Raw genomic sequence first — 21,247 nt, 5'->3', positions numbered from 1 at the left:
AGCCGACGACTTTGCCGGCAGCTTGCAGGATTTTTCGGCTCATACAGCGCTCCTTGGCGATTTCGCGCGCCTCCTGCGATGCAAGCAATCGTCAATTTGAACTCACTGCAGCCTCAGTAATAGTAACGCACATGTAGTGATGGTTGATAATTTCTTTCTATACTGAACTGCTCAGATTGCACTGTGTTTCAAGTTGAAACACACCGTGTTCTCTCAATGAGTGGTCGCAATGACCGAGAAAATACACATCATACTTTCCGTTGACTTTTCACATTCTGTGCTTACACATTAGCAGTTCACAAAAAAAAAAAAAACTTTGATTTCCAAAGCAAGAAAACATAATGTGAAATGTCAGCTGAAAATCTGGTTTAAGGTTGTTGCTAAAACACAGAAGGATTGAATGTCTGTTGAGTTCCTTTGTACTCACTAAGAAAACAATAAGACCAAACCAGAAACTCAAAACCCATTTTCGTAAGGGTAAGCTCTGCACGATTTCTGCTTTCATTCGCTGCAACTGGTGGCCTTTTTTCTTTTTCTCCAGAACTCGCACAGACAAAAGCAGTGCTTAATGCGGTGCACGAACGTGGTGCCTCAATGTGATGCAAACCAAACCGTTATTTATTGTCAGAACGAGCTGGCACTAAGTGAAAGCCTTTATCTCCCTTCACTTTTACACAGCGCTGTGTACAGCTCACTAATTCTGACAAAATTGTAGCGATGTGAGCGGCCCCTATCATCGCTGCCGCAACAATCGAGCAACAAGTTTCCGTGCTGATATACGGCGTTGCCCAACTACCGAAAAGCTAGTTGCCGACAGCTGCTGACAGGCGAGATCGATGCGCATGTTTTAGTTCGTAAGAGCGAGTTGGCGGGCTACTTAGTTTTGCATGGTGAAGGAACAGCGCTAGGGAAGGGGCACAGTGACACGATAGAGCGCAAACACGAGGTGTTGACGAGGAGTGATAAGATCGCCAACACAGCGCAAGCGTCATGCTTACCCAATGTTTCCGTAGTGTAACTGTTCCGCCTTGAATACGTACAAGGACTTTCCTTATATCCGAAACGCGCGCGCAATCAGAGAAACGTAAATGCTGAATGTAAACAAAAATCGCCAGGGCTAGAGGACGTCAAGCTCTTTCCCGGCTTCAAAAAAATGGGACGGCATGGCCTCACTAATTTTTCCTTCCTCCATGCCTTAAGGATTCCAGACACCAGTGTTCGGGAATGAATATGCGGTGCGAGTAGCAAAAAGCGTTTGGAAAAATGCCTGAACAGCAAAAAAGGAGAGATAATTGCGTAAAAATAAAAAGTTACCAACTGAAAGGACGAAGTAGTTGGCAAATTTATAACAAAACTGATGATTAAGAAAATAAAGAATCAAGCGGAGCACGGAGGAAACTGCCCCCACCCCGTTTCAAATGGGACGCTGCCGAAGAAGCCGCGCTCCTACGCTTCGTCGTGGGCGGTGTTCTGTCAAATAAACCGTACGGTAGAGCTAGCTCCAAAGGATGTGAAGCGGTCATAAGTATACCCCCAGAATATTTGCCAATCTCGGCTTTCCCAGTATCTTCATTTAAATCGCGAACTCAGCCTCTTTCGATATTGAATCGTCAGTATCGAAATATCGACGATTTTGATATTGATTATACAGTGACGGTGCCCTATCGGCGTGTCGCACCTGTCACGCATCGTGAATTCAATGTGGGGCGCGCATTAAAGATACGAGGGCCCGTGCTCTGGAGTGCATTTGCCTGCTTGCTTGCATCGCAGTAGGAACCAACGTCGTCCATTTGAGGTCTCCCCCACCGCCCCACCCCCCTGAAGAAGGCAAGTTTGGATGATTTTGGACTTGCTTTTTTTTTTTTTACTTTTTGAAGCAGTAGGGAAAATTGAGCAGGTGCTGTCCTGGAGAGAATTCTGTGTCTCATTTTCTGTAAGGCGTTCGGTTTGACTGCAATTTGGTTAAAGGCTGTAAACCTTGATTTGAATCATAAAATGATGAACAGTTATCACCTGAAAGACGCACTGTTTTGAGCGCTTTCTTCATAGCAAATAGTGAGCAGGAAGCTTAATTTAAGGATTCCAATCTATACGATGCATTCATGCTGTTCACAACCTTAGGTTAAACAACGCAGTAGCTATCGTTACACTGTCAAGGCTTCCTGTTAGCCCCTCTGCAATTGGTCTGAGTTTAGAGTTGGGGACTTCGTATTCTGAGCACGTGGCTGCGATTATAGCTACGGGAGCCACATTTCGATGGAGTCAGAATGAAAGACGGCCGCGTGCTGTAATATTACAGCACGTTAAGATGGTTCAGTTTTTGGAGGAGCCCTGCACGACGGCGTTGCTCAATGTTTATGGCGATTTTCGACATTTATACCTATAAAACAATTTAAATTTCCTTCACTAATCAGAGTATTTAATGCCATAAAGTCGTAAGCCTGACAGCAAAATCAATCTTTTTTTTATTTACTTTGCAGCAATGTACAAAGTACCACGATTATTACTTGAATATTGTTCGCACTTTTTAACACCTATTGGCGTTCGCAGGCACCATTAACGTAGGCGGTGTCCCGTCCAAGCTCCAACGGCACAATGGCAGACCAGCCTCAGAGCAACGTCAGCGGAACGACAACGCGAACTTCGAGAGTGGTGTTCAGGACTTTACGTAGCGCTGGCTATGTGTCACCAGAAGAGTTTAGTGACGACTTGGTTGCATTCGAGGCACCGTCGGGCGCTCGTCGTCATTCAGATTCCCACAACCCTTCTCGGACAGGACAGCAGGAATCTTCTATGGCTGGTCCGAGCTCTCAGGGCACATCAGGTAACGAGCATCCAACAGAACGTGCTCCTTCCGAACTGTCGTACACCTCCGACGACTTCTTGCCGTACGGACCCGTGAGGCGTGTTCCAAAGTGCTGCGAGAAACGAAGAAGGAAATGGTGGCTGCTGGGAGGAGTGGCTTTCCTTGTCGTGGTGGCCATCTTGGCCCTCATTATCCGCCTTTCCGTGCGGCCCAGAAAGGCACCGGTGCCGCCTGCAGCCCTGCCACCGTGGCTTCCCTGGCGTGAACGCACGGACGACAATGGCATCCCGCGCCTGCTGCTGTGGAACGCCGACGAACCTGGACAGTCACCATCACTCATTAACAATCCCAGTGGTGGTGACCACTCCCTGTTCAATAGAACTGTGTGCAAGGTCAAAGGCAGTCGCGATCCGGTTGTGTGCGAGATCACGGACAACCGCCGCAGACTTGTCCGTAGCGACGCCATCGTGTTCTATGCAGACCACTTAAACCTGACAGACATGCCTGTAATGCGAGCAGATCTTCAGATGTGGGTCTTCTGGGCGAGAACCCGCCTGCCACTTGTAGGCAAGGGCACCGCAGACAACCCGTCGCTATCTCTACCACTCGTGGCGGGCGCGTTTAACTGGACCATGGCCAAGAGGGAAGACGCGGATGTTGTACTACCTCATGACACGTTCCGTTGCCATGCATCAGGCGACAAGCTCCGGAACGGCCTTGTTGATCGATTCGGTGACGCGGCCCCCATTCATCCGAAAGGATCGGTTGCTTGGATCCTCGGCGACTGCGAGTATAATCTCTATGAAAATGCAATGAAAAATTCGTCGCGCGGTCAGGAACAGTCTGGAAAGGATGACGATGCTGTATTACACCTGCAGCTTTTTCCGGCCTGCGGAGTGTCCTTGTGCGGATCTCCAAAGGAGTGCGTCCGCTACATTGCCCAGCGCTACCTTTTCATTTTGGTTACCCTGAAGCCTGAGTGCTACCAGACCGCGTACGAAATGATCTACGAGGCCTTCAAGTACAACTTGATTCCAGTAGTCCTGATGCCATCGACAGGAACATTGAACGTGCCGAAGAATTCTGTCATTACTTCGGCGAAGCTGCAAGGTAGCGGTAAACTGGCCAAGTACCTGAGATCCGTGCTGGCTTACCCGGAGAAATACCTCACCTTTTTCGCATGGAAGAAGAGCTGCACGGTGGTACCTACTGACAACGACATCTGCGCTCTGTGCCGCACCATGTGGGAAACCCCCATGCATAAGCGGTCGAATCCAAACGTTCTGGAGTGGTGGACTCAGCCCACTGCCTGCCAGGATGAGCCACTCTACGGTTTGGACTCTGCGTTCGTCAAAGTACCCTGAAAAACCTGCATCGTACCTTATTTCGCACGCTGCTGACCCCCTGCATGATTTGCTGGTTGACGAAGCACCACTGTGCGAACATGCGTGCTGATTAGCATTTTTAGACTACATCCAATAAAGGTTTTTAATCTGCGTCCATATATTTTTCGTCTTTTTCCTTTCTTATTCTGCCGAACGGATCGCCCGTCAGCTTTTTGTTACGCATGGTGGCGGCAGTCAACCAGGATCACTGTTAATCTGATAAAATACGGTCGTCGGAATCGCACTGAACTTTTCTCGCACTGGATAATATTGAACCGTTTTGGCCAACATAGGCCCCTGTGCTCGCATGACACCGCTGAATTTAAGACGGCAGCAACTGCAAAAAGCATTTAAGAGCAGAGCGCATGCTCCAAGTGGTGTGTTGAGCGAAACTTGAAGATAAACTGTGTGTTCATTGTTTCCCGACACATTAGCTTTAGAATAGGGGCTCTATAGGTTAGGTGAATAGGTTAATAACGTGGTTTGAGTGCGCATGGCCAGGGTGATAACCGCACCTCTTGCCTAAGTAAACGCATACGCCGCGAACGTTTTCTTAGCTATCGATATACTCCGATCAACTGCTCGGGTGAGTGTTTATTGTGGCAAGCCCTAACCTCAGGCAGATAGATCTTATAACACAGAATTCATCTTTAACATTGAAATTTTTATATTTGCTAAGTCGCCATCTTTTTCTCTATATGGTCGCCCCTGTTGAGTGGCCGTTAACTACCTCTTTTCGCGCATGCCCTTTGCTCACCTATGCCTGAATCTTTAAACTTGCTGCTGGTTTTTGGGCTTCAAGATTCTTTTTTTTTTTTTGGTAAGGAACGCGATGAGAAGCACACAGAGCAGAGTACCTCCATCGCCATCGCTGCCTCCAGCTAGCTGTTTTGTTCTGCTGCCTACGACTGCTGGTAGCGTTAGCCACCGTAGCTAATAAATAAATCTCATCTTTAACATCCTTGGCAATGTGGTAAGCGTGCACGAGGAACCTCAAGAGATCCGGGAACCCTTTAAAGTTATCGCTTCGCGTTTTCAGTTCAACTTAGCTGTACTTCCAAGCTTTTTCCTTGAAAAATTTTAGCACGTGTATACACATACGAAATGAAAGACAGAAGGGTCATGAACTGATGCTACTGAAGGTGTTTCAGTACTTATGTATACAGCAGCGCACTTTGAAAAGGCACAGCCAAGATAATGAAAACAGATCTATGATGCCTATTAAAGCACCCATTTAGCTGGCAAGAAAATGGATCGGATGGAAAAGCTCAAAACAACATTTTGTTATGTCGTCAGTGCAAGTTTGTAGCCCAAGGAAACGTACGCAGTCAGGAGTATTTCGCGATGCGGTAATGACCATGGTACTTCGGGCTAAGTTTACTGTTGGCTGAACCGATAGTGACACGAAGCTGTTGCGGAGGCCATCGGAGCAAGCTTGTCGCCTTCTGGCTGATATTCGCGATGGTCTTGCGCGTCGGAGGTAAACATGCGAGCAAGCTGACGGCGTTCCTCAGCCGTCTGCGCAATTTCTGACTGGAATATATACTCAGAGGCATCTGGATGATACGGCAAATTATTGTATAGGCTAAAGATGATTCACCGCCGTATAATGGGAAGGAGGGCGAAAGGCCAGAAGTTGCTTGTGTAGTCGACACATATAGTTTAACAAGAACAAGGAAATAGGTATATTTCAAAACGTTACGTTACAACACGCTCGAACGGCGGACAAATACACACTGCCCCGAACGGTCCGTTTCCGCGGCGGCATAGTTCACTCATTCCCTCTTCAACCAGCAGTCCGAGACCGGAGCGAGCGACGGCACAGCATCAGTAACCCTGAAGAGCTTGATGCGGGCGCCCGGAGAGGGACTGCACGGCTTCCTTGAGTGGCCCGAAAATGCGTGGATTCTCCGTCGGCAACAGTTGTTCATCGTTTTCTTTTCAGCCCCTCTCGGTTAGAATGAGGGGACTCAGCTCGCCTTGTGTGCTCTCTATTTTTTAGACCTAGGCCTCCTCGCCATAGTTGCTTCGCGGTGTCTGAAGATGAATCGCACCTGGCCGTGGGTTCCAGTGCGAAGCGCTATCGATCATCCGGTCCGCCGCCACCCCGCCTTCGTAAAAACGCTGGGTGCGCTCTATATCTCGATGAAGTCTTACACTTTATATCTATAGCTGGAGGGCGTTTCCACAATCATGTACGGTCACCTGTACTTTGGGCACAACTTGGGCGACTATCCAGTTGCATAGCTGGCTCCCTCTCGATCAACACCATTCATAAAATGAATACGAGATGAAGCCCGACGTCGAAATGGTGTCCAGATAAAAGCTGCAATGAAAGCACTGACAGCCCCATTTAAGCTAACAGTGCCCGGTTCCAGTGTCTTCTTTTCAGACGCTGATGCAGGCTGCTAATGGAATCGGGTCAGTCGCCATTACACCACTCGTCGGCATGTGTACACCGGGCATCGCGGATAGCCGAAGTGCCACGGCAAGTGCATCACTGGTGCCAATATTTGACCTATCTTCACACGAGCCAACGGTCGAGACACGTTCAACAAAGTGGATAATCCGGCTGCAGCGTATTTTTTAATCAATAATTATTGCCTCAGAGCATCAGTAGGGTATGAGATGAAGGATGAATAAATGAATGGAAAAAGGTCGGCTGATTTTATGAAGTCCAGAAGTGAGCGATGATGAGGTCCCTGCGTCCAAGCGACATATGAGGCAGTACTGGTTGCTGAACGGCCAGCTATCCTCAGGGGCCGTACGATCGTGTTGGTTTCAGTGCTGCAGCGTATGGTTTGAGCGACCAGCAGGCCACTTGCATCGCCCTCACGATGCTCCAGGCCATCGCCAAGACGTGATGTGACGATATAGGTCGGTGGCGGGTTCAGTTTGTGTTGCCTCGTCTATACGCAACCTGCAATGAAGTTTTCTTTGTCGATCGCCGCGCCGTAACACATATCCTAGCGAGAAGAGCAAACACTTCTGAGGCGGCTTTTTAGGACGTTTTCACGCCACCTGCATGAGCTGACAGGTATCATATTGCAGGCTCTGTCGAAACTTTGTGTGGCGTGGGTCGGGTAACTGGGCTACATCGAGAGCGCCTGTCTGTCACACGCGTATCTATAATGCTGCTGACTATGCTCGGTCGTCTATATCGCGAACCAAGCGGCTAACAGCAGCATTTTTGAGTCGCGCTGCGGAACAATTACAGCGATACCTATGCAGTGCAGGTTCCCAGCCTTCATAGCTCTGTCGACAAGAACACTTGCACCTCAGTACATTCGTGCGGTAGGCGTAAAGACATATGCAATTCCACTAAAGTTATCATGCTGCAGAGCATTGACGAAAATTGTCTTCAAAAACATATTATTGCCAATTTTTATCATGAGCGATATATAAAATTTAGAATCGAAATTGCGACGTCTACTCCCAAGAAAAAGGCCTAAGCAATTCTATTTCAGTTGTATTTGTTTTTTATAAATTTACATAATGCAATACGTTTTAGTGTCTGGTATTTACGAAGACATGAACATTGTTTTTAAGCGGTTGAAATGAAAATGAAATATACTGGCGTTTGGTTTTTAATTCGAATAAAAAATGTCTATTTTTAAAACTTTCGCCAGTTTCGAAGTAAGGTGGAGAATGAACAGGCAACTCCGTAGCTACAACGTTCTTCAGCGATAAAGAAAACTGTCTCTGTAACATCGAGAAAAAGGTGGCAGAATGGAGAGCTAATATTGATAATTTTCAGTATAATCTCTAAGTTCTGTATTAAGCTTTATAATGTTAAACAGTATAATGCAACACTTTTTTAGTCCCGAATGATTCTGAGATTGAGGGTTCTTCAGGGCTATTTTAGGAAAAATCGGACGTGATGTTTTTTTTTCTTTAGAACTAAAGTTGTCCTTTTTTTTTTTTTTTGTTCTCAAAATTTAGCCGAATTCGATGCGTTGTGGAGAAAACACCTAAAAGTCTAAAGCCTCAAATTTCGTCCAATATTAAGATAATTGCATCAATATTACAAACCAAAAGCTTTTGCGACAACAACGTAATTATTTATACCATAATATAGGATTGAAAATGAGACTTTTTTGCAGCGCGCTGCTCCTGGAGCAAAGTTTGAGATACTTTAGTAAAGCAAGTGCAGCAATAAAAATATTTTTAATAACTTTCCTGAAATTAAAAGGTGTATAAATTTATTTAGTAAGAAGTAATGGACGACAAAAGTTTAGTATGTAAGCAGCAAGGCTCCAAACTTGCTGCTTTTTTAAATGATGCTTATACATGAAGCAAGTTCGACTGTCCTCAGTTGCAGACCTTGTCGATTTTTAATCCACAGGACGCTTAAGCTTCGACTCAAAGTTTTGCCGATACTTTCGCGAACACGGGACCGGTGCTGTCCCAGTCCAACAGCAGGAAAGAGAATGCGGCGCTGCTCATGCCCGGTGTTGAGCGACAATGTTCCATCACTTAACGCGATGTGCGCGTTTACGTGCACTGCTGCCAAATTTTGCCGTTCCTTTTTTAGTGTGGCATTTCGGTGTCCTGACCGCCCATGAGACTCTTACGTAAAAAAAAAAAAAAAAAAAAAAAAAAAAGTAGTGATTTGGGCCACATGTGTACCATCATGCAGACTCCTTGTTTATACATCCCGTATACCCACGATTTCTTGTTCACAACACCGAATATGCAGGATTTTCAGCAGAACGGGGCCTTTAAAGACAACAGGTTATAAATTAAGCGCTTGTTTCGCTTGGCTATAGGCAAGGATATATGCACGCAGGAACATTATTTAGCACTCGTTTAGACATGTTTTGGTTATTTTGTCCTTGTCTTGAAACAAAGGAATTCCCATGGGAATTTCCATGTATTGTCATGCTTAGGCAAGCACGTAACGGGTTTTTCAGGCTTTGGGTATAGGACGGCTAGAGAAAGTGTTTAGCGTATATTTGTCAGAGCTGATGAAGACGATATAGATGGCAAAATCCGAAGCGCATCGTGAAAGAGTGGCGACTTAATATTAGAGCGTGAAGAAACCGACTTGGTGCAGTCAATCAACAGTAATAAAACAAATTGACTGCGTTACATTTATGATGGAGCAGGCCATAAAAGTTGGTTTGGTTTATAGGCTCTAAAGTCCCAAAGCAACTCAGGCTATGAGAGAGGCCGTAGTGGAGGACTCTAGAAATTTCCACCGCGTGGGGTTAATTCTTTAACGTGCACTGACATCGCACAAGACACGGGCGATTTACTTTTCGCCTCCATCGAAAAGCGGTCGCCGAGGCCGGTATATATAGTGCTCAGCCGCAGCAATTTGATCTCGCATATAGTCGAGCGCACTAGCTACTACTCCACCCCTGCGGTACCAGGAAATAAAAAAAAGCGATGTTGCCCGTTAAGACATTCCTTCATGATAAGGAGATATTTGGGCCCCGGACGGTGATTGCCATCTCTGTAACGCGCCTGAGACAATTGATTATTGTTTTATTCTGTGCCACGATGCTATGTTCTTTTTGCGCATATTACAAATAACTCTTAAAAAGGACATTAAAATTACGCCATACACAATTAGGTTTTTGCCTTTTGACAAAAACTCCGCGCCTTATGATCTATTTGTGTTGATGGGACTGTTCAGTCTTTAGAAAAGCCGTGTGATGGACAGGCATGCCGAGTCGCAAAGATCGCCCAAATCCATGTTTCGGGAGCAGTGTGCTTTGGTGCGGAGTGTATATGCTGCCCGCAAAGCACCTCCAAACTGAATGCTGTACCTAGATGCATGTGTGTGCCTCCCAGAATTTTGATGTTTCGATTATGGTGCATTGTCGGGCTAGGGATATTGCGGGCTTGTATTAAGCAGCCCGGTAACTTCAGGCATGGACAAATTTAGGTAAGTGGAACTTTTCCTTTTTTTACGGAAGTTTTCCCATGTAATAAAGAAAAAAAGAAAAAATAATAATTGGCGCTGAGGTCCAACACAGTGGCCAGCGAAGCTGATCTTTTTGCCTTGGCCGTGTGTTTAAAATACATTGGCGGCGAGATGTTTTTTTTTTTTATATTTTTCGTGAGGTTGCTTGAAGGAGGCGTCACATCCATTCTGACGAAATCCAAGTGTGCAGGTACTAATGCTTCAGTATTAAAAAAAATCCCCTGTGCTTTCCTTGATGCCAGTGGCGGTTGACGTATCGTTTCTCTCCTATTATTTCTTGCTATATGGCTAATGTACTAAGAGAAGGTGCAGACGAAAAGTCCCTGAGCCAAAATGAGAAACCGAACAGTCGATGTATGAATGTTTATACACTGAAGTTTAAAAAGCGCGCGTGTCCTGATGAAAAAAAAAAAAAAAGCTTGCTTTGCTACTATTTAATGGCATAATCTTTCAAAATCCTTAAGATTTCCAAATTCCTTTAAAATCTGCTCATTGTTTTACAAGAAAAAAAAGAACTTTGATTAAACATGCGCGTCTAACTAGGCCTGTTTTGTCTTTGTGAAGGCCGCACCTAGCCAGTGCAAGGTCTAGTCAGTCCAGCGTTTTAGCTCACTTTAGCGACTTTAAAGTGTCATTGTGCTTCATTAGTTCATTTGTGCACGTGGTTAGAGTTCCAAAACAACGGCTGGCACACGTTTGCTGCTGTTCGGCCTGTCGGAGTCGCCAACTATGAACTTTACAGTGGCGCCCTCTAAGCTGAAGCGCAGACGTGGGATTTGGAATAAACAGTTTTTGCTTGGTTCTGGAGCGGCGTGGATGCTTGGCTCTCTTTCTCGGCCTCGCCACATGGTGTCAGAAGTGACAGCAGCATAAAAAACTCGTCTTAAAGCAGCTCTCAATGACCGTCAACGGCAAAAAGATGCTCCCGAATGAAAGCGCCCAGCAGGCCCAGTGGCTATGCCTCACTCTGCACCCGCCAGACGCATTCGACCTCTGCAACCCTGCAAGTTGGTCTTCGTGGAAGTCTCGCTTCGAGGACTATGCCGCTGTCTCCGGACTAGGGAACGCTCCGCAAGACATGCAAGTACGTACGCTTTTGTACTGTATGGGCCCGAAAGCTTGCTCGCTGCTAGACACTTTTTCACTCGACGCTGCCGCGTTAAGCCCGTTTCACATGATGCGATTCTTGCCGCAGCAGAGGGCGATTTCAGCCATACAGCGACAGAAATGCTCGCCGTTCTCGTCGCAGAGCCACTGCGACGGGCTTCCGCACGGCCGGTGCGTCCCATTGCCGCACGGCCGGTGCGATCGCTGCGACGGGGCCAGCCGTCAGCCAATAGGATTCCGAGGCATACGTCACAGGAAACGACGGAGCGGAAGCCGTCGAAGCTGGCGAAAGTTTCAAAAATAGTTTTTTGCCTAAATGAAGGTTGTATAGACCAACACCGATCTGTGATGTAAGCACGATGCGGTGGCGCTTCTATCGGCAGCGTGGGCCAACTGGGGGTGAAAAGTAGGCTTAGCGCCCCTAGGAATACATGGAAGCGAAAGCAGTTCCGAATTTCACGGGTCATCTGCGATGTCGTTATCGGTACAGAGCAACCATGAATGCTCTGGAATAGATCGTGGAAATCTCATTACCGAGGCGAAGGACTTCAGGTCAGAAAACGACAAAACTCGTTGCTCCTTGTCATCATGTCCAACTTTACAGTTTCCGAATTTTGGGGGCTTTACGAGACTCTAGGTAGTCAACATGTTGTACAGCTGTATGAATGTCGGCATAGACGGGTGATCATTCTGTCCACCTACCTGCCGGATGGTACTAAAGAAACGCTCTAATACGTCCTGATTGAATTTTGATGTCAGCATGTATTTGTGCCCACACTTTTTTAACAAATATATTGTGAGCACCAGCGTTGACTGCACTGTGACGCGGAGACCTCCAGATGTTGACTCCGTAAGAAAAGCGCCTGTAGAAATTCGCCCGCTGGATACTTTCTTCTCCCATGCACCTAACCACTTAAAAAATCAATGAGGGGTGTAAATGTCACGGCTGCCTGATTTTATCCCTTCGGCAAGGAAACTTCGGTTGAGTGCGTCAAAGAGGTTCTTGAAGATGAGTGAATTTTATTGTCCCTTTCACATTCTGTAGTACATGGACGCCGCGCTTGGAATAATATTCAAGTCCATCCGCGACACTCCAGCTGAAAAGCTGCGTTGAGAGCTTTTCTCTCATCTTCTCGGAAGTAGTCGGATTCAGGTGAGAGCATACGAAAGCTTGGGCATACTCTTAGGCACTCTAGGTCCTTGGTGTCCGCCATATAAAGCCTATCGTAGAGGGTCCACAGGATTAGCTCACCTTTGATCTTGAGTGCTTTTTGGGCTAGAAGGCGATTTCGAGCTCATTTTATTAAATGCTGAGCGTCAGAGAAAACGAACACTTTCCTGCTGTCGTAAAGGGGGTGTACAAATGAGTTGCAGGCGTTTTCAAGGCTGTCGCTAATCCCGAGCTCTTGCCACATACGGTGGTTCGTCGCAGTGCCGTCGCATACAACAGCATCCACTAACACGCCTGAATCTTCCAGACAGACTATTGCCTTCGCTACAAGTTGGGCAAGGACTGCTCCTCGTGTTGGGCCTTTACGTGCGAAAACGGCGATTGGTTGGGAATTTTTCTCTCCGAACGAGCGGAACATAAGCACAAGCCCATGGTCAGCCAATTCTTCGCTTGGTGGTGCTTCCTCACCAAAGTAAGCAAAATCTGCATATGTCATCGTTTTCGACTGAACCGTCATCTCTTTTCGCACCTGTATCTCGTCAAATACAAGGTTTCCGTGTCGCTGAAACGTATCCTTTGTGGCCATCTTTTTTTTTTTTTAATGCAGCAAAGAAATTTTGATCAAATCCACATTTTGTCCTTACCATGCTCAAGTACCTTCCCACAGTCGACAAGCATAGAAGCGGGAGAATTTCATTATTACTCAGGAACTTGTGCGATGAAGGGCTACGAATATGGAGCAGGAGGCATTAAAACAACCACGACTCTGTAGCGCTGGTTTTTCTTAGTTGTGGCTTTTGCAGCCGACAGGCACTCTGTAATGAGATTTCGTTGAGCTTCTGGCAAGTTAAGGTGGTCCAGCCTCTCACCTATAACCTCCTAAGTGAGGGCTCCGAATTCTTGCTGTTCTTTTTTACTTGTTCTTCTAGCTTCTGCACGCGCTAAATCAGACGGTTTCTCAATTTTATGAGGGCGGCCCTTGCACTCCTCATGGCGGCTATTTTTTCTGGGTTTGCTGAAACTCGGACTCGCTTGTAAGATGTGCGCTGTTCTTTCCTTACAAGGAGCCTTTTTACGTGAATTTGAAGCGTATGCCGCAAACGTGCGCACCATGTTACTTCGTTGCCTTCAACACGTATAATTCTTTGTGTATTCTTTGTGACGCCACTTCGCATCAGCATCAACGAATGCGTTATGCGGGAGCACGTGAGGGTACGCCTTCACCTCAGGGCCTCCAGCACAGACACTTAAGCTGTCAAGTGTCTGCAATGCCTCCTGCAAATCTTTTAGAGTGAACAGCTGACGCGCGATGCCAATGTCTTCCAAGCAAATCATTTTTCCCATTACAACCGCATTTGAATTAACGTTCTCGTCTATTTCTAGGCTTTTCTTGATGTGCAAATCTATAGGCTGGTCAGGCGGAGTTGATTTCGCTTTCATGGGATGAAAAACGTGTCCTTTGTCCTTCAAGGTCAACTCTGCACCAAGACCAATATATGGACGGCAGCCGGGCACGGCACGGATTTTGGAAAAGGCGCGCAAAACGTTCGCGTGCACTGTCACTTGGAATGGATACAGCATCCTCTGTGTCGTGAACACTGACGTGCATCGAGCCCGTGTCCCCGTGCTCACCGTGGCTACCACTGCACGAAGGGCCGGAGTATGGCGAGCCAGGAGTTTCAATGTCCTTGTCACAAACGATAGCAGGCGCTGAGTCCGTTTCCATGTGTTCCTCACACGTTGTCGTCTGGCAACCTTCACCTTCAGACACCACCTTTTTTCGCAGATGTACGCTTTGCTTCCCTGCTCGCGGGGCTTTTCCTCCTCTTCACAAATTTTGATAGGTAGGTGGGACAGTTAGGAAAGATAGTTGGAACTGCATCTGATGAAAGAACCGCTCGACGAGTTGTGGCGGCCAACACAACACCACCGTGCTCTGCAGACCACGTCTTGCAAAGGTGAAAACTGTCAGAATGTTTTTCGCAGACATGATCAGTGCACTGGAGAAGACGGTCACTGCGGTGGATGGCTTTCCGCCACGATTCCAGACGAACTTCATCTTTTGGAGCGCTGAAGAGTGATACTTGCATGATGCGTAGCCGCTGCACCCTGACACAAAGCACTACTTTTTAAGAACTTCGGGTTAAGAGCGCGTACGTCTCTGCAATCGCAGTCGGAGAACTTGAGGTTCTCGAATCCTCAAGTTTTCCGACTGCGATTGCAGAGACGTACGCGCTCTTACCCGATGTCTACCTCTCGTGCATTTTGCTGCTGCATGAAATCCATAACTTTGCGCTAATATGGGCAAGAAGTCGGAGAGAATGCGCAAGACTGTTCTACATGCCGTCGTGCACTCCTCAACTGAGCTGCTCATCACCCATCAGGCATTGCTCCGGCGGAATGATGTCATGAAGCTGCTCTTTAATTGGCCAAACGAGGCAACAATCAGGTAGAAGCGCGCCCGGTGCGCGCTCCGGAGCGGCGAGCGCAGCGTGTCGTCTGCTCGAGCAGACGACGCATCTCTGTTTGCTCGGAATTGGAGTTATTTGGCTAGTCAGCGCTACGAAAGTTTTTACCCGCTCAGAAGTCGGGGTGTAAATATCGAAAAAGAAATATCTAAAGGTTAGGGCCTTTCAATGCTTATTTAAGTGGGATATTATCACCGCGCGTGGCGGTGCTCCATAGGCACGCCAGCAGAACCGGCGGAGAGGATGGCCGGATGGCCCCCAGAACATGTGCTGCCCCCGGCGGCGGCCCTCTCTTCCGGCCCTCTCTTCCGGGGACGGCGGCCGCGCAGTCGGAGAATTCTTTCTTCCACCGTGGCCCGAACCGTCTGCGTTGGATGCACGGCGCTTGCTGCATTTTCGGGCATAATTTCCGATATTTCTGCAATCTGTGGTGCGGTTGATTGCGCCACGAGGCACAAAAAACAAAATGACACTTGTTTTAACATGTTTCTTGCGGTCGGATAAAGATGAGAGCGAAGGGCAGCTGCGTTGAGCGCGACAAGTAGACTTCGATGACGGATTACCTTTGCGGCTGATGCGCGTTGCACTTCTGCACTGCAACTACATGAGTTCGTTTGCAACCCCTAATTGTCATGATTACTTTTCAGCGGCACAACGAAGAGCGCAATAACAATAAACGCCTGCAGCTCATTCCCGATTTGATATACTATGAAGTTATAATTAAGAATATTAAGTTAAGACGCGATATTCCGTGTGCGTATGATCCCGTAGGGAAGCTGCACTAGTTCCATTCACCTGCAGTATTGCCCGCGCATATCCACACAAAAAAAAAGACAAAAGCCGCGGCGAAGGTAACTGCAATTACCTTCAGCGGTCACTCCAGCGCGATATTGCCGATATAACAGGCCCGCGGACTTAATTGTAAAGTAGCTTTTCTTTGTACTCTCGCGAGTTTCGAGTGACTCTTCATCACAGGTTCTATATAGTAACATCGTTATGATCCGGGCAGTCCCGCAGCGTTATTTCCCATAGTCTTAAATTTTCTTTTTGAAGGTCGTTAAGATCCTGACGAACGTACGAATTAAATATCCATGTACAACCTAGCTAGCTCTGGTCGAGCAAGATATTTAAATATGGTACATGGAGTTTAATGTTCCAAAGTGGAGTCGGCTATGAGGGGTGTAAAATAAGCATAATATATGCTTATAGATGCTCGAATAAAAAATTTCTAGGTATATTCAAAAACATCAGCAGATCGCGCAAATTTCGCTGCAAGCGATTGTGGAGAACATTAATTTGCATCTGCACTCATGCGTCTCTTCTAGAGAACAAAGAGAAAAAAATTAAGAGCATTCTCAAAGGCATTCAAGTATATATTAACCTGCGAATGACCTTGGCTACGTATAAGATGAGACAGATGTCAAATGTCTCTTTTATCAAGCAGGCGAAAACAAGTTGGCAGCGCACTATGCGAACATGTTAATTACTAAAAGATTGAGTTCTTGTAAAGAAGAAGTTCAGATTAGGTGGACATATCGCCGAGAAAGAGGAAGAGGAAGTGATTTTGAGTACGAGCTGACTGCAAGCTAGGCCACCCCCGCTCCGGTCCTGCACGCTACCAGTGCCCGCTACCAGTGCCTGGATCCCCGCTTAACACTTGGTGGAGGTCGCGGGATTTCTCTTCCATTTCCTCGCCCTGGAGCTCCGCAGTCGCCGAATTCCTACCTCAATGACAGACTCCAGCACTAACACCACCGGCCCCGCTACCTCGGCCCCTTCTATTCCATGCTCCGGGGTGCTTCACCAGCGGGACCCGCCGGTCTTCAGCGGTACCGACCACCAGGACGTCGAGGACTGGCTTTCGTCGTATGAACGCGTAAGCACCCACAATAAGTGGGATGAGATCTTGAAGCTTAACAACGTGATATTCTACCTTACGCAAGTCGCAAAGCTGTGGTTCACAAATCACGAGGCTGACATTCCAACTTGGGCCTCGTTCAAATCTCGCTTTGTGGATGTTTTCGGTCGCCCTGCGGTCCGCAAGCTTCGCGCTGAACAACGTTTGCGCGAGCGGGTGCAGCAGACAGGCGAAACCTTCACAAGTTACATCGAAGACGTTTTAGATTTGTGCCATCGTGTAAACGCATCGATGACTGAAGCTCAGAAGATTCGCCACATCATGACGGGCATCCATGAAGGCGTATTCAACATCCTCATGGCCAAAGAGCCCCGCACTGTAAGTGATGTTGTCACGATGTGTCAAAGCTACGACGAACTTCGTCGCCAACGCATCGTCCCTCGACAACCTGAAGGCACGATCGCGGCTATGTCTGATGGCACTGTCAGCTCTGCACTTATCCAGGAAATCAAAGACTTCGTACGGGAAGAAGTTGCCCGGCAATTATCGTTAATTTCAAACGTTCCGCAATCCAGCTCACACCTCGCTTCGAACATACGCCAGGTTATTCAGGAACAAGTTGCCGAAGCACTTCCGCCCCCTCGACAACCACCTCTTCATGCCGCTCCACTGACAGCTCCGCTCATCCATGCCGACGCTGTCCCGACGCCCGGACCCAGTCCACTGTCTTATGCCGACGTTGCCGCAAGACCACCCCCTCCTGCGCCTTTTCCATCGTACGGTTCGCCTCAGCAGGCATTTTTCACTCCGCGTCGTGCGCCACCTATTCTACGCCCTTGGCGCACAGCTGACAATCGGCCGATTTGCTTTGCATGTGGCCTCCCAGGCCATCTTGCACGCCTGTGCCGCCGTCGCTCGGCACCGTACGCTTTCGATCAGAGCCCGGTCAACTACGCGCAGCCGCCGTCCCCTCTCCGTGCGCCCCCTCAGCCCTCCTCTCACTATGACCACTTCTCGCATGACAACCGCTCAACCTATGACAACCGCTCAACCTCTCCGCGCCGTCGCTCTCCGTCGCCGATGCGCCGCCGTTCTACCTCGCCAATGCCGGAAAACCACTAGACGCAGTTCCGCAGGCAAGAACTGCGCTTTCGTCGAACAGTGAAAGTCCTGCTTCGCCACCGAACAATTTAATACAAGTTTCCATTGAAAATGTTTGTACTCTTGCGCTTGTAGATACTGGTGCTGCTGTGTCGGTTATTGACGTTAGACTGTGCCGCTTGTTACGAAAAGTTGTTCTGCCGTATTCTGGGGTTTCTTTGCGCACCGCCACTGCTGAACACATCAAACCGCATGGTACCTGCACGGCTCGAGTCACCATTCAGGACGTTCTCTACGTCATCAGTTTCATCGTTCTTCGTGACTGCTCTCATGACATTATTTTAGGGTGGGACTTCTTGTGTCGCAATCGCGCCTTAATTAATTGCGCTCGTGCCGAAGTAGAGCTTTCTCCGCTGTGCACCGCACCGACCACCGTTAACGTTCTTGGGGAAGCCAAATGCCACGTTGCGGATGCTACTGATATCCCGCCTTTATCTGCCGCTATTGTGCCTATAAACTGTGCCTCTATTCATGACTGTACAGTGCTCTTCACCCCATCTTCCCTTTTCGTCTCACGACGCTGTCTTCCCCTCCCCTTCGCCGTCCTTAGTGTACGAAGCGGCCGCACCGAACTAGCCATTACTAATGATTCGTTCTACCCACTCACGTTGCAATGTGGCGAGTGCATTGGGCATGCCGACCCTGTTCGATCAGAAAATTTTGTTACCGTCCCGCCGCTTCTCTCCGCCTGTGCCGACACAATCTCCGACAGCATAAGTGCCCTTAACCCACCTCGTTCCTCGTCTCCTCCATCGCCTCTTGCTGCCTTTGACAAAGCCATCGACAGTGCTCTCGCTCCAGATCAACGCGCCAAGCTCTTCGACTTGCTGAACCGATTCCGAACTTCCTTCGACATCCAGCAGCCATCCTTGGGTCGGACATCAACTGTTGCCCATCACATCTACACTGGTACGCACGCCCCGTTACGCCAACGTCCTTATCGTGTATCAGCCTCAGAGCGACGCATTATTGATGAACAAGTCGATGAAATGCTCCGCAGAGGTGTTATTAAGCCTTCCAGTAGCCCTTGGGCATCCCCGGTCGTTTTAGTCAAGAAGAAAGACGGGTCTATTCGATTCTGTGTGGACTACCGCCGACTTAATGCGATCACACGAAAGGACGTCTATCCACTGCCACGCATAGACGACGCGCTGGACACTTTGCATGGAGCAGAATTTTTCTCTTCAATCGATTTACGATCTGGCTACTGGCAAGTTCCAATGGCTGAAGACGATCGCCCCAAGACAGCTTTTGTCACTCCCGACGGGCTCTATGAGTTCAACGTCATGCCGTTTGGCCTGTGTAACGCGCCCGCTACCTTTGAACGCATGATGGACAATATTCTCCGCGGTTTGAAGTGGCACACATGTCTCTGCTACTTGGATGACATCGTCGTATTTTCACCCGACTTCGCGACCCACCTAACGCGCCTTGAAACTGTCTTGCAATGTCTTAGCGACGCTGGTCTGCAGCTCAATCTGAAAAAGTGCCATTTCGCCGCTCGCCAACTTACTATTTTAGGGCATTCAGTGTCCAAGGATGGCATCCTTCCTGATCCATCTAAACTCCGCGCTGTCGCTGAGTTCCCGAAGCCAACATCTATCAAGCAACTGCGCAGCTTCATAGGCTTATGCTCCTATTTTAGGCGTTTCGTTCGGAACTTTGCGACCATCATTGCTCCGCTGACGCGACTTCTCAGCGCCCACAAAGATCTTTCTGCCTGGTCGCCGGCTTGCGATACTGCTTTTACGAAATTGCGCACGTTACTTACCTCACCCCCCGTATTGCGCCATTTTGATCCGGCTGCTCCTACCGAAGTGCACACCGATGCCAGCGACGCCGGCCTCGGCGCTGTTCTTGCCCAACGAAAACCCGGTGTTGATGAATACGTTGTGGCGTACGCAAGTCGAACGCTGACCAAGGCCGAGACCAACTACTCGGTGACAGAAAACGAATGCTTGGCAATTGTTTGGGCGCTTCAGAAATTTCGGCCATACTTGTATGGGCGCGCATTTGATGTTGTCACGGACCACCACGCTTTATGTTGGTTGTCTTCACTAAAAGACCCCACCGGCCGTCTTGCCCGCTGGTCGCTTAGACTACAAGAGTATGATATCCGAGTCATCTATCGCACAGGGCGTAAGCATTCCGACGCAGACGCTTTATCTCGCTCGCCAGTGTCGCCTGACGCTCCATTGTCCCCTGCCTCCAGCTCCGCCTTGGCTTCCTTGTCCATCGACGACATGCCATCAGAACAGCGCAAGGATCCGTGGCTTACATCACTAATCGATCTTCTAACGAACTCGTCACTTTCACCGGCTCCTCGCGCCCTTCGTCGTCAAGCGCGGCATTTCGCCCTTCGTGATCGTCTTCTCTATCGACGCAACTATATGCCAGATGGCCGTAAGTGGCTGCTCGTCGTACCTCGCCACCTCCGAAGTGATATCTGCGCCACTTACCATAACGATCCGCAGTGTGGCCATGTGGGTGTATTTAAGACTTACGAACGGTTGCAACAGCGCTTTTACTGGCGCGGTATGTATACCTTCGTCAGTAAGTATGTGCGTTCGTGCATCGATTGCCAACGTCGCAAGCCGCCTCCTCTCCATCAGCCGGCTCCACTACAGCACCTTCCGTGCCCATACCGACCATTCGATCGTGTTGGCATCGATTTGTATGGACCTCTGCCGTACACACCTGCAGGAAATCGTTGGATAATCGTAGCCGTCGATCACCTCACCCGCTATGCGGAGACAGCAGCACTTCAGGATGCTACCGGACCCACTATCGCGTCCTTTCTTCTTCATAATTTCATTCTGCGGCACGGGGCCCCCCGTGAACTTCTAAGTGATCGAGGCAAATCTTTCCTATCCGAGGTTGTCGAAACGCTCCTACGCGAATGTCAAACCATCCATCGGACAGCCAGCGCGTACCACCCTCAAACCAACGGACTGACAGAGCGCTTCAATCGCACACTAGGTGACATGATGTCCAAGTACATCGCCTCCGATCACTCCGATTGGGACAAGATTCTCCCATTTATAACCTACGCCTACAATACCGCCGTTCAAGCAACTACCGGATTCTCGCCATTTTTTCTGCTGTACGGGCGTGAACCTTCGTCTCCACTCGACACCATCCTTCCCTACCGTCCTGATATTTCAGAGTATACATCGCTTTCAGCAGCTGCCAGGCACGCTGAAGAATGTCGCAAACTGGCTCGCTCACTCACTTCGGACGAGCAAGCCCAGAAACAAGCGCACAGCGACAGCAGCCACTCTGTCCACCAATTTTCTCCCGGTGCTCACGTGTGGCTCTGGGTCCCATCGACACCACCCGGTCTGACCAGCAAGTTTATT

At 48.5% G+C, this 21,247-nt stretch overlaps 1 protein-coding gene across 1 annotated transcript; it reads left to right on the top strand.

The window, feature by feature from the left end:
• Positions 1-1,672: 1,672 nt before the first annotated feature.
• On the top strand, positions 1,673-4,303 carry LOC146195169 (alpha-(1,3)-fucosyltransferase 7-like). Its single transcript, XM_084597712.1, has 2 exons — positions 1,673-1,827; positions 2,551-4,303. The coding sequence occupies exon 2, from the start codon at positions 2,596-2,598 to the stop codon at positions 4,168-4,170; it is 1,575 nt and encodes a 524-aa protein (XP_084453838.1). The 5' UTR covers positions 1,673-1,827; positions 2,551-2,595; the 3' UTR covers positions 4,171-4,303.
• The last annotated feature ends 16,944 nt before the right edge of the window (positions 4,304-21,247 follow it).

Source organism: Amblyomma maculatum, chromosome 3 (assembly GCF_055883805.1).
Source record: "Amblyomma maculatum isolate TAMU_Amacu chromosome 3, ASM5588380v1, whole genome shotgun sequence".
NCBI lineage: Eukaryota > Metazoa > Arthropoda > Arachnida > Ixodida > Ixodidae > Amblyomma > Amblyomma maculatum.
This window is presented reverse-complemented; position numbering and strand designations above follow the sequence as displayed.

Coding starts and splice junctions, on each gene's coding strand:
- LOC146195169 (XM_084597712.1), top strand. CDS start 2,596: ATGGCAGACCAGCCTCAGAGCAACGTCAGCGGAACGACAACGCGAACT.